This window comes from Plectrocnemia conspersa, unplaced genomic scaffold (genome assembly GCF_051122295.1).
Source record: "Plectrocnemia conspersa isolate PC_06_02 unplaced genomic scaffold, ASM5112229v1 ptg000013l, whole genome shotgun sequence".
Lineage (NCBI taxonomy): Eukaryota > Metazoa > Arthropoda > Insecta > Trichoptera > Polycentropodidae > Plectrocnemia > Plectrocnemia conspersa.
The window spans coordinates 21,603,544-21,614,102 of record NW_028277177.1 but is presented as its reverse complement, the minus strand read 5'-3'; the positions used below and the strand labels follow the sequence as shown (position 1 = coordinate 21,614,102).

At 31.6% G+C, this 10,559-nt stretch overlaps 2 protein-coding genes across 4 annotated transcripts; both read right to left on the bottom strand.

Moving 5' to 3' along the window:
* Positions 1 to 1,975: 1,975 nt before the first annotated feature.
* On the bottom strand, positions 1,976 to 3,169 carry LOC148227572 (uncharacterized). The gene is made up of 4 exons (XM_088201303.1): positions 2,771 to 3,169; positions 2,621 to 2,713; positions 2,437 to 2,512; positions 1,976 to 2,368 (listed from the first exon to the last, which is right to left on the bottom strand). The coding sequence occupies exons 1-4, from the start codon at positions 3,155 to 3,157 to the stop codon at positions 2,055 to 2,057; spliced, it is 870 nt and encodes a 289-aa protein (XP_088057429.1). The 5' UTR covers positions 3,158 to 3,169; the 3' UTR covers positions 1,976 to 2,054.
* A 988-nt stretch (positions 3,170 to 4,157) lies between these two features.
* On the bottom strand, positions 4,158 to 9,081 carry LOC148227571 (uncharacterized). Of its 3 annotated transcripts, none has more exons than XR_015811895.1 (11): positions 8,739 to 9,071; positions 8,453 to 8,665; positions 8,125 to 8,378; positions 7,963 to 8,056; positions 7,706 to 7,892; positions 5,658 to 6,217; positions 5,467 to 5,551; positions 5,279 to 5,396; positions 5,019 to 5,193; positions 4,828 to 4,950; positions 4,158 to 4,767 (listed from the first exon to the last, which is right to left on the bottom strand). XR_015811895.1 is itself a non-coding variant. In XM_088201294.1 (11 exons), exons 2-11 carry the CDS (start codon positions 8,655 to 8,657, stop codon positions 4,341 to 4,343), a joined length of 1,911 nt encoding a protein of 636 aa, XP_088057420.1. In that variant the 5' UTR covers positions 8,658 to 8,665; positions 8,739 to 9,081; the 3' UTR covers positions 4,158 to 4,340. The 3 variants fall into 3 exon arrangements, 2 of the variants coding, with proteins under 2 accessions (XP_088057420.1, XP_088057421.1); XM_088201294.1 differs by having other exon boundaries at positions 5,975 to 6,217; positions 8,739 to 9,081; XM_088201295.1 differs by lacking the exons at positions 4,158 to 4,767; positions 4,828 to 4,950; positions 5,019 to 5,193; positions 5,279 to 5,396 and having other exon boundaries at positions 6,078 to 6,217.
* Between the last annotated feature and the right edge of the window lie 1,478 nt (positions 9,082 to 10,559).

The following is a 10,559-nucleotide window of genomic DNA, read 5'->3' as shown; positions in this document are numbered from 1 at the left end:
TGTGGCGCTATCTTGTTGGAACCACGTCAATATATTCGATTTCGTGCCAAAAATAATCGGTTATCATGCGCCTATAGCGCTCACTGTTACAGTCCTACCTTCGTCATTTTCAGAAAAGTAATGGCCAATGACGCCCTCTGAACACAATGCGTACCAAACAGTCACTTTTTTGCCGTGTAATAGTTTCTCGTGAATCATATGAGGATTTTCCTTGTCCCATATGTGGCAATTTTGCTTGTACCCTGGGAAGTGGAAATCAGGCACATACGGTGAGATACATCCCCTTTCGCTCGCTATCGTGTTAAGTGACGAGAGTGAGTGAGCGATAAGGGCTTGCGTTACATGCGTTTCGCATGCCTACATCTTCTCATTCACTCTCGGACATCCACTTTTCGATAGGTAACCTGCACGTGTTCGCTAAATGGCGTGGGGGCCCGGAGCCATTTGTTGCATAAGAAATGGCGGATTCGTGCCTAGCAATGAGTAAAGATTCCTAATATTTGAAAACATGCCTACTTTCTTGGAAGGTTATAACGAGAATACAGTTTTTTAAAACAGACACGGGTAAAGCCCTGCAAACATTTTTGAATCCTGCCTCGCAAAAGCTTGTGACGGCCCTGCTTACAGCAGCAATATTCTCGGCTGAACGGGCGCCACGATTATACGCAGGCCTTTTTGTATCTCCAACGCTTTCAGTATCTTCAAATTCTTTCGCTTATTTATTTATATGTGGTGAAGAATAAATTATTTGGCTAACTGCCCCACTTATTAAGTATTTTATTTTTATATTTATATATATACATCCTCTATAAGAGGAAGTACTTATTGTATCTATATTTGAGTCTTAGCGTATTTTTGAAAGGAGCATTGAAGGTACAATTCGTTGTATTCAGTAAAGCACTTTTTGAAGTTGTCGAGAGTTATGCCGACAATTCGTAGATAGAATACTTTTTATGCTTACTACTTCCTAGTCTTGTGGAAAAACTTGATGATAAAATGGATTTGATGGTCAAGATTATGTGATGCAATCGCGACTAAGACAATGGGATATAAGCCCTCCTCCAATCAAAAAAATTATCTGTGCAGAAACACCTTTGTATCATTATTGTTTATCTTATCTTTATAAGCCTTATCAGCTTTGACGTGCTAGGTAGGCAATTTAATCCTTAGCGGCTACCTACAATGATTATCAATTATGTAAATTTTCGTTCGCATGTTTTTTTTTGTTGTTTCAGGGGTATTCAATATAAAATATTAGGCAGAGAACGCATATTCTAAGGCCGAGAATGAATGTGGTTGCCCGCATCATAAGAGATAAAAAGTATACAACGCAAGGTAAGTTGCTAGCAGACTTAAGAGAGCAAAAATCGCAAGCTATCAATAACATGATTATTTCTTTTAAAATATCAATTGATGTGAGTAAAAATACACCAATTTGAATGATATATGTATGTACATACATTATAGCATGTATGTACATATATCACGGCTTTTTACAATTTGCTTATCTTCCTTTATAAATGAAACCTAATCAAATCAAACCAGTTTAAATATTTATTGTCGTAATAAATTCCTGTCAAAGATATGAAATTTAATAGGCAATTTAACATAGTACGTATAGTAGCTGCTACCATTATTATATTTTTTCTTCATAAAACACTTTATACTACTAAATAAAAGTCATGTATAAACTTGATCACAGTATCATGGATTTGTTGATATTATGAAGGCAATTTTTTTCATAGTTTTCCACGATTTTAGACTATATTCAATAAAAGGATTTACCTAAGAATTTTACTTAAATTTAAAAAAATAAATAGCACAAATGATTTAAAATTTTCTTTTAAATAAATTTGTACAAAAAAATTGTTTCATTCTGAACCTCTAAAATTTGCATGAAATGTTTGAATATTACTCAAATAAATAAATAAAAAACAAGAAAGAGTAGAATAAACGATAAAACAAAAACTATAAATTTCTTGCATAAAATTTATAATAAAATAATCACTACATGCATGTATTTATGAAGAAAACAGTGAAGTAATTTAAGCATTTCATATTTCATCACTAGCAAAATACAATTGTGCAAGTGATTTGTATATTTTTTCATCTTCCGGCAAGAAGACGCAGAATATGATTCTCTCCATCTTTCCTCCCTCTTCCAGATGGTCCTTCTCCAAAAATGTTCTAGCCTCTGTTAGGGCGACATGAGCGGCGTCCAAGTGTGGAAAGCCATATACCCCAGTGCCGATACACGGAAAAGCAACAGATTTTATTCCGTTCTCTCTGACTAACTTAAAACTATTTTTATAGCAGTTTGTCAGAGCTACGGGAGATTTGTCCGTCGGGCCTACTGTGTGTATGATGTCTGCAACAGAAGGATTCATTATTAATAATTTTGTGACATTTTTTAGAATACAAATAGTTGAATCTTACATTTAGCGTGCATTTTATAAGCGCCGGTAATCTTCGCTTCACCAGTAGGGCAACCATTGAGTTCTTTACTTTCTTTCTAAATATACAATAAATATAAAGTGTATTAATAAGAGCTTTGGAGCGTTGAAATGTCTCAAATTTCAACTCTCCTTACTCCTTATTAAATTATAATAATATTTTGAACCTTAAGATATTCCCCGGCAGCTTTGTGGATAGCTCCATCGACGCCTCCTCCACCCTGAAGTTTTGAATTTGCAGCATTCACGACTGCGTCAATCTAAAAAGCACATTCAACATTGTAAGCGTTCGTCGTTACATAACGTATAATACTAACCTCGAGTCGAGTAATGTCTCCCTTCCAAATCGAAATCTTGTTGGCGAGCACTCCGTCGAGTTCAGTTCGACGTTTAAATTCACCTTTTGTGTATTTTTCACAATCTTGCGTCTGCGCTCGAGGCTCGTTGAGAACTTGTTTTTTCCAAACTTCTATACTATCCAAGGCCACGAAGTTTTTATTCAATTTCCGCTTTTCTTCCAAAGATTTGTTGAGGAACATTTCTTTTTGTTCTTGCCACGTCGTCATGTTGGCGGAGAAACCGCGTTTGACGCCCACACCGGATATGTTTAAAATGTTGTATATTAAACGGCTGCTGTACATTAACAGCAATCCAAGGAAGCCTAAAAATAAAACCTTTGACCGACCGGCGAACGGAACTGTCATCCAGGCCACAGTGTTGCCAGCGCTGGCGAGATCGAGCGATTACAATTTTATTACTGATTTATTAGATGCAAGCCACAAACACCCGAAAATCAATAATGACTTTGTAAAAGAGGGAGCCGGAAATAAAACCATATGAATTATAAACGACGTTTGTGTTCAGTTTGTGGTGGTAAACAATTTTTAATCAATTTAATTTATTATTAAAATTTTAAATTTCAATTAACAACAATTAACATAAAGGCTATTGTTAAAACTACTTCATACTCGTTTGTTTTTGTTAAAAAAGTTAAAATTTTTACTTTTTTTCACTTTTATGAAATGTTTCACTTTTTTATAATAATAAAAAAAAAGTTTTTGCTTATTATTATTTTGTGTAAAAATATAAATTAAAAATTATCAATAATTAACAATAAGGTGCCTAAACGTATAAAAGTTATAGAATAATTAAAAAATAGTTTAATTTTCTCAAATCTTCGTCTCGACATAGTTTTCTCAAAAGATCAATCACCGCACATGTACGGCGATGCCGCTTAAAGGGTTAAGAAACTTTGCTCATCAATTGTACTGAAGTCTACGGTGACAGCCTGACAGGTGCTATAAAGATATTATAAATAACACTCAACATAATCAAAGCAGGTTTTTATAATAAAATGTGAAATAATAAATTAGTAAGATATCTACATCTGATAAATATGAAGTCTGTGGTCCCTTACTAATTTTACCCTTACTTTTTGATGACAATGACAGACTCTCTAAATGAGATTTTGAGTTGGAAATAAGCAAACACTGTTTACTTAAAATATTATAGTATAAATGCAACATAATGATTATTAATAGTTAAAAAATACATAAATAGTTGAACTTTTAGGGATTTAACTGTTAGGGATTTTTTTCTACGCACAAATATAATATAAACAATTATAGTTTCACTAAATCGAGATATTGGCAGAAATCTACAATAATATATTTAAAGATTTTTTTACATAAAAATCAAAATCAATTTCTAATAATACTTATATTTATTGATCATTGAGTGTATTTTACTTATTGATAAAAGATTTGATATGAACATATTTAATTAAAATAACTTAAAATAATTCATATAGAGTATTTCATATCACATAGATTTAAATTATGTTACAAAGTATTCAAATACACAAATTGTCCTATAACATCCATACAATTAACGATTCTCCACATTGAGATTTTGCAATGCATTATCGTATATCTGTATGGGAGAATCGTCTCGAGTCGCATGCGATTTTCTTTTACAATGCAATGCGAGCCGAGCGGCGCTAGTGAACTTTTTGTTACACGGAACGCAAGAAAAGGGACGCGGGGCTGGCTCGCGCGGCTGTGGAGAAACTAGCGTTTCACCGCAAGCCTCTCGTTCCTTTTCGGCGTGATATTTGCTCTGTTTATGCTTTCGAAACTCTCCGTGTCTCGCAAAAGCTCGATTGCACAATTTGCAATGATAGGGCCTCTCTCCGCTGTGACCTCGCATATGCTCTGTTAGATCGTAAGCTTTGGCGAACCGCTTTGAGCAAATCTCGCACTGGAAATCCTTGATTCCGGTGTGACTCACTAAATGAGACCTTAAATGGTCAGGCCTAAAATAAAATATATATATTGTAATAAAAGAGATTTTATTTTATTTAATGTAAATTAACCTGTAGCAAGTCTTTCCACAAAAATGGCACTCGTATCGATTAGTGTGTGTGTGTTTCCTCATATGCGACCATACAGAATTCATGCTCTTGAACATAGTACCGCAAACTTTACACGGATATCGCCTGTAAATATTTTTTTTATTGTTATTACTTTACATTTTATATAAAAAATAATGATCAATTTTTAATACTTGGTGAGATCGTGGGTTCTTTTATGCTGTCGAAGATACTGACTTTCAGAAAAGCTCTTCTCGCACATATCGCATTGATAATCTCTCGTGCCTTTATGAGAATGAAGATGTCGCGCCAATTTTCCTTTATCTACGAAAGCTTTATTACAAATTTGGCAAGCAAAAGGTTTCACGCCTGAAAGTGATAAAAATATGAAAATAAAGAGATTTACATGTTCAACTCCAGAGATTTAGAGATGTATCATTTCTGTATTGCTTACCTTCGTGTCTTCTAATATGAGCTATCAAACTGTAAGAAGTCGTCATACATTTTCCGCAATAGTGACACTTATGAACCTTTTCTTCGTGAAGCTTTTTGTGTGTTAATAAATTCTTTTTCTAAACATAAATTTTTAATTTTATAAGTATTTAAATAATCATAGAACATTTTATTTAAGATGTTGAATACCTGAAACGTTTTATGGCATATATTGCACTCAATGAGAGTATGTTTATAACCCAAGTGTACATGTTTTACATGTATTCGAAGATATCTAAAAGAGTAAAAGTGTTAAATAAATACAGGATTCTAGTAATGAAATTAGGCACAACGTAGACTGTTCAAAAAGTACTCATTGAATCAGTCTTGATAGACATTACCATTTTAGATCACCGAATTATTAAATTATCCACACAATGGGATCAGATGTCACTTCAGTCTTGCATTTCATAACTTTTCATACTAATAATTGTAATCATGCATTTACTGTCATGCTTGTCATTGTCTTCAATAAAAAAACTGAACTACTACAATCCTCATCATCCTCTTGTTTTTAATGAAGATTAAAAGGTAGGTTACTTGAGTTGATTTATTCAATGCTTGAAACCGCAAATAATTTTGAATTTGTGTCATTGTACTGTTTTAAAATTTTAGGAACTTTTTGAACAACCTATGTATTTTTATGAATAAATAATACCTGTCAGTACGAAAATCTTTTTTACAATACTCGCAGTTGAATTTATCGTCACTATGATTACGCATGTGAGTAGTGAGATCATTCTTAAGACTAAAAGTCTTACCGCAGATTTCGCAAAAGTGCGGTTTCTCGTCCGTATGCCACCTTTTGCGATGCGCTATCAAACTTTGCGAGTGATGGTACAATTTTCCGCAGTCTTCACATTTGAAATTTCCCGATCTTATATGGCACACCATGTGATCTCTACAAATAAGTTCATAAAAATAATTAAATTAAAAAGAAGAATAATAAATTTCAGCTACAGTATTAGTTTCAAGCATGCGGGCATTTCACATTTGATTCCGCTCTAAAAAAAATGATATAGAATGCACATTTACGGCTACAACATATTTTCACAGTACAATATTCATCATTTAGGTGAAGTACAATAATGAAAATTACTCAGGGACATCATTGCGGGTGGAGGGGGAGGTTTAGGTGGAGGGCAATTGCCTAGGGCTGCGCATTCCATACTTCGAATTTATATTTAATATATAATAGAATTAAATATAAATTATGAAAATAATATTTCATTAGTAAATATATTTGTTACATATTAAGGTTATTAATATTATACATATATTTTTAGATTTTCTTTAGAACCAGAATTGCGAAAAATATAGCTTGAAAATATTTTACATCCTTCATGGAAGCCATTTTTTCTACCTCAATGGTGGTGTGGAAATGAATAACAAAATGATTGATGATATAATAATAATTGCTGATAAAAGTGAATTAATAAAGGAAAATATAAATTAAGAAATTACAAAGGTGACAGCCCTATTCGTTTGTTAAACTTTACAAGGTCATTTTCATCTATTGGCGATCTAGAATACGAAAAGTAACTCATTTTTAGCTACATTTTTTGTATGCAATTAAATTGTATTTATATATAATATTTTTTAGTGAAGTTATAATTTCACTAGTGAAGTCCAAAAACATTTTAGCCAGAAAATATTTATTTCTGCTAACGAAAATATAATTTAACTGCTGCTCTAAAATGTCTATGAAACTCAATTTAACAGTAGCAAAATGTCCATTTGCTGTTCAAACTCAAACCTAACAGTGAGGTTAAAGTTTTAATAGTACGAATATGAAATATGAAGTTCGAAAACTAATTATAGATTTAGAACTTTCATTAGTTTAAGTGCAAAATATAAACTAAACCAACTCATCTCTCAGAGGATAATAAACGGAAGAAGAACAAAGAGACATCGCATATTGCTATATGGTTCGTCTGCACTTTGATATTACACTGTTTTAAAAATATGATAGCTATCCTTATCTGATATGAGTATTGGTCAAAGTATATTCAAACCGAATTTTGGTCAATAGGAGGGCGCAAAAACAATTATCACTTCTCAGATTATTTGATTGCTTTTGACGTGGATTTTTGACTACTGAGAAGGGAGAATTGTTTTTTGGCTAGGAGGTGTTAGCCTCTTACTAAAACTGATCCATGAGAATTTTATTTACTCAAGCCTGATTCTATACAAAGTCTAGTTTAGAGAGCCGTGCCAGTCCATTTATTCCGATTCTCAAGCAGCATCTTTGTGAATCTATGAAAGAAGTGTTGATGGTGTGATCTAAGAGGAATCTGCGTTGTTTGATTTTCGAACGTATGAGCAATATAGCTTACAATAGCAAAAAATTGTCTGTTACACAATTACATCAAAAAGTTTAACTAATTACCTCAGATCCTTAATATTTTGATACACTCTATCACAGGTTTTACATAAATATGTCCCTTTTTGTTCGTGGGTTGATATATGTTCTTTAAGTTCATCTACATTGGTAAACGGTGCCTGGCACATCTGACAGGTAAACACAAATTTAGCGTTTAATTCAGCTAATTCAGCATCACTGATTGTTTTCAAAGCTAAAAATAAGTAATTGTAATAAAATAGATCCATAATTTACATAATAAAAATAGCATGTACAATGAATACATTTCTTAGTTTTAATTTTTCCAGGTATTTCTTCAATCTTGACTTCAGGAAATATTTCACAGTTATCTCCATCGGGCATATCGTCATCATATTCCTATTAAATAAATCAAATTACTAAGTCGTATACAACATATGTATGAATTTAATATAAAATCGAAATACTTGTTTAATTGGAATCACAGTGATAGGTTCTCCGAAGCCTTCAGGTAATTTAATTTCGGAGAGCTTAATCTCGGGCTGCGGACCGAATTTGAAAGATTTAAAATACTGATTTCTGTGTGTCATGGGTTGCTGTTTAAGTATCAGCGAATCCATTTTATCCTCATCGGAATCATCAGAATCATCAGATTCATCAGTTTCAGATTCTTGTTCAGACTCGATCGTTTTAGATTTTAATTTATGGTTCCTTGTATTATCTTAAAAATATAACATTTATAATAAATAATAATAATAAAATAGTAAAACAATCAATTGACATTAAATATATTACTAGAACATTCAATATTGGCATTCTCATCATCATCGTCTGCAGTTTCTACGGTCATTTTTAAGTCTACGTCAGCATCATGATCCTCCATAGAAACGATTCTAATTTTATTTTCCGATTTCGCCTTTAAAAGATTCACTGGTAAGTCATCTTCAGAATCTGAAGCTTCGGTGTTGCTGCCATCGGAAGTATTATTATCACTAGACATCTTGGCAGCTGCCATTAATATAAGAATAATACAATATTTATTTTACATTAAATATTGAATTACATTTCACACACAAAATACCTTTTATAAGTCACCGATTTATATTAATAATTTATGATGTATTCATATTACTAAACATCTTAGTTCTAACGTACATTTAATTACTTTAAAATGGCTAAAAATTAAGATATCGATTATCAACATGATCATTGCACAGAAGATTAAAATAAAAATTGCGATTCCTATATTAATTGTTTCTTTTGAAAAAATTTCATGTTGACTTATATAATATGTTTTTAAATATGGTGTGTTATCAATAATAAACGTTGGAGTTGTTTTTTATCGATAATTTTAAGATAAAACATCAATAAGCGAATGAACCGAACCGCTAAACGTCACTTGGTAAATCTTTTTAATTTTGTTCGCTGCCGCGCGATTACTTTTCGCCAGTTTTGTAAACAAATCCTAAAAATCGATTTTATAATTTAAATAATAAAATCCTACCAAAGTAATTATAATTACACTAAAAATTAATTATTTTATTTAAAAAATAAGAAGTAAATCAATTACAAATAAATTAATTTATATTTTATATGTTTTTTCCAAAAATATTTTGATTTCCATTAAATATTTTGAACGTGTCGGGTCTCATACGTTTATCATTAGCTAAATGATGTTGAATTCAGAGCCATGCTTGATCATATGGTGTAGGGTCCTATCAAATCAACCGACATGTGTCTAATACTTAAAGTTGCCCTTTTTTCTGAGCAAATAGTATTCATGAGTGAAAATCGTAGTATCGCCTTGGCAGAGCTTATTGCAATTGTATTAATAATGTTTTGATATTTTCTGACCATTTCAGAATGTTTTGGTATTATTTCTTATGATATTATTAACATCTAAAGCAACTCTGAAAGCAATTACATTTAACATTTCACGTTTAATCCTAATATTTTCTTCACCAGCTCTTCATAGGTTGATATTTTTATCTAATTTCTAGTTAGTTAGTGCAAAATTTTTATGTAGATCGTACATTTTCTTATTAGTTAAATTATAATTATTTCGATATTTTAAATTCACTTCATGCGTATTCATTATCCTCAATATCACGTGTTTTATTATACTGACGACTAACTTTTCTCGGGGGAGATTTTCATATAGTATATTTTCTCGAAAGTCAATATTTTTATAAGAATCAGTTTTAATTATGTCCTCAACTTGTTTTTCAAATCAGCCCAGATTTTCTTTCAATTGCCCAAAAGCAGATATTATTCTTAAAATTAATTAATTCAATTTAGTGAGATTTTTTGTTCTGGATTGAAGAGCATTCGACAAAATATAAATTTATTATAAAATATCAATCATCAGAGCCATTCATTCTTATGAAATATTAATTCCTCATTCTTATGAAATATTAAGTCCTTATTAGTATCTGAAAAATATTTGTTGCACAATAAATGCGTCTTTTACGAACAAACCATTATATTTACTTTTAAAAGCGTCATATTGGAATTGACTCTAACAATCAGGGAGCTATTGAGAGTATGAAATTTGTACAGTATTATCATTTATTTTAATTTCAGTTGTGGCAGCTTTCATAAATTTTAACGAACGAATGAACGTAGGTACAAACTTTGAGTGTGTCGCTTTATTGTTACTGATAAAATATTTGTATTAATGTTACAAAAATAATGTAGTTTATTCAAATAATTTTGACAAGCAAACTTACACAGTGGCCAGTGGGTAATATGATATTATGACACTGAAAGAACTAAATGACACTGTGACACTGAAATAATTAGATAACACTATGGCACTGAATGAACTGGCGAAGTCTCTGGGGATAATATTTAAGAAAAATAACGTAGGAGAAAATGTAGCTGTCGAAAGAAAAAGGAAAAC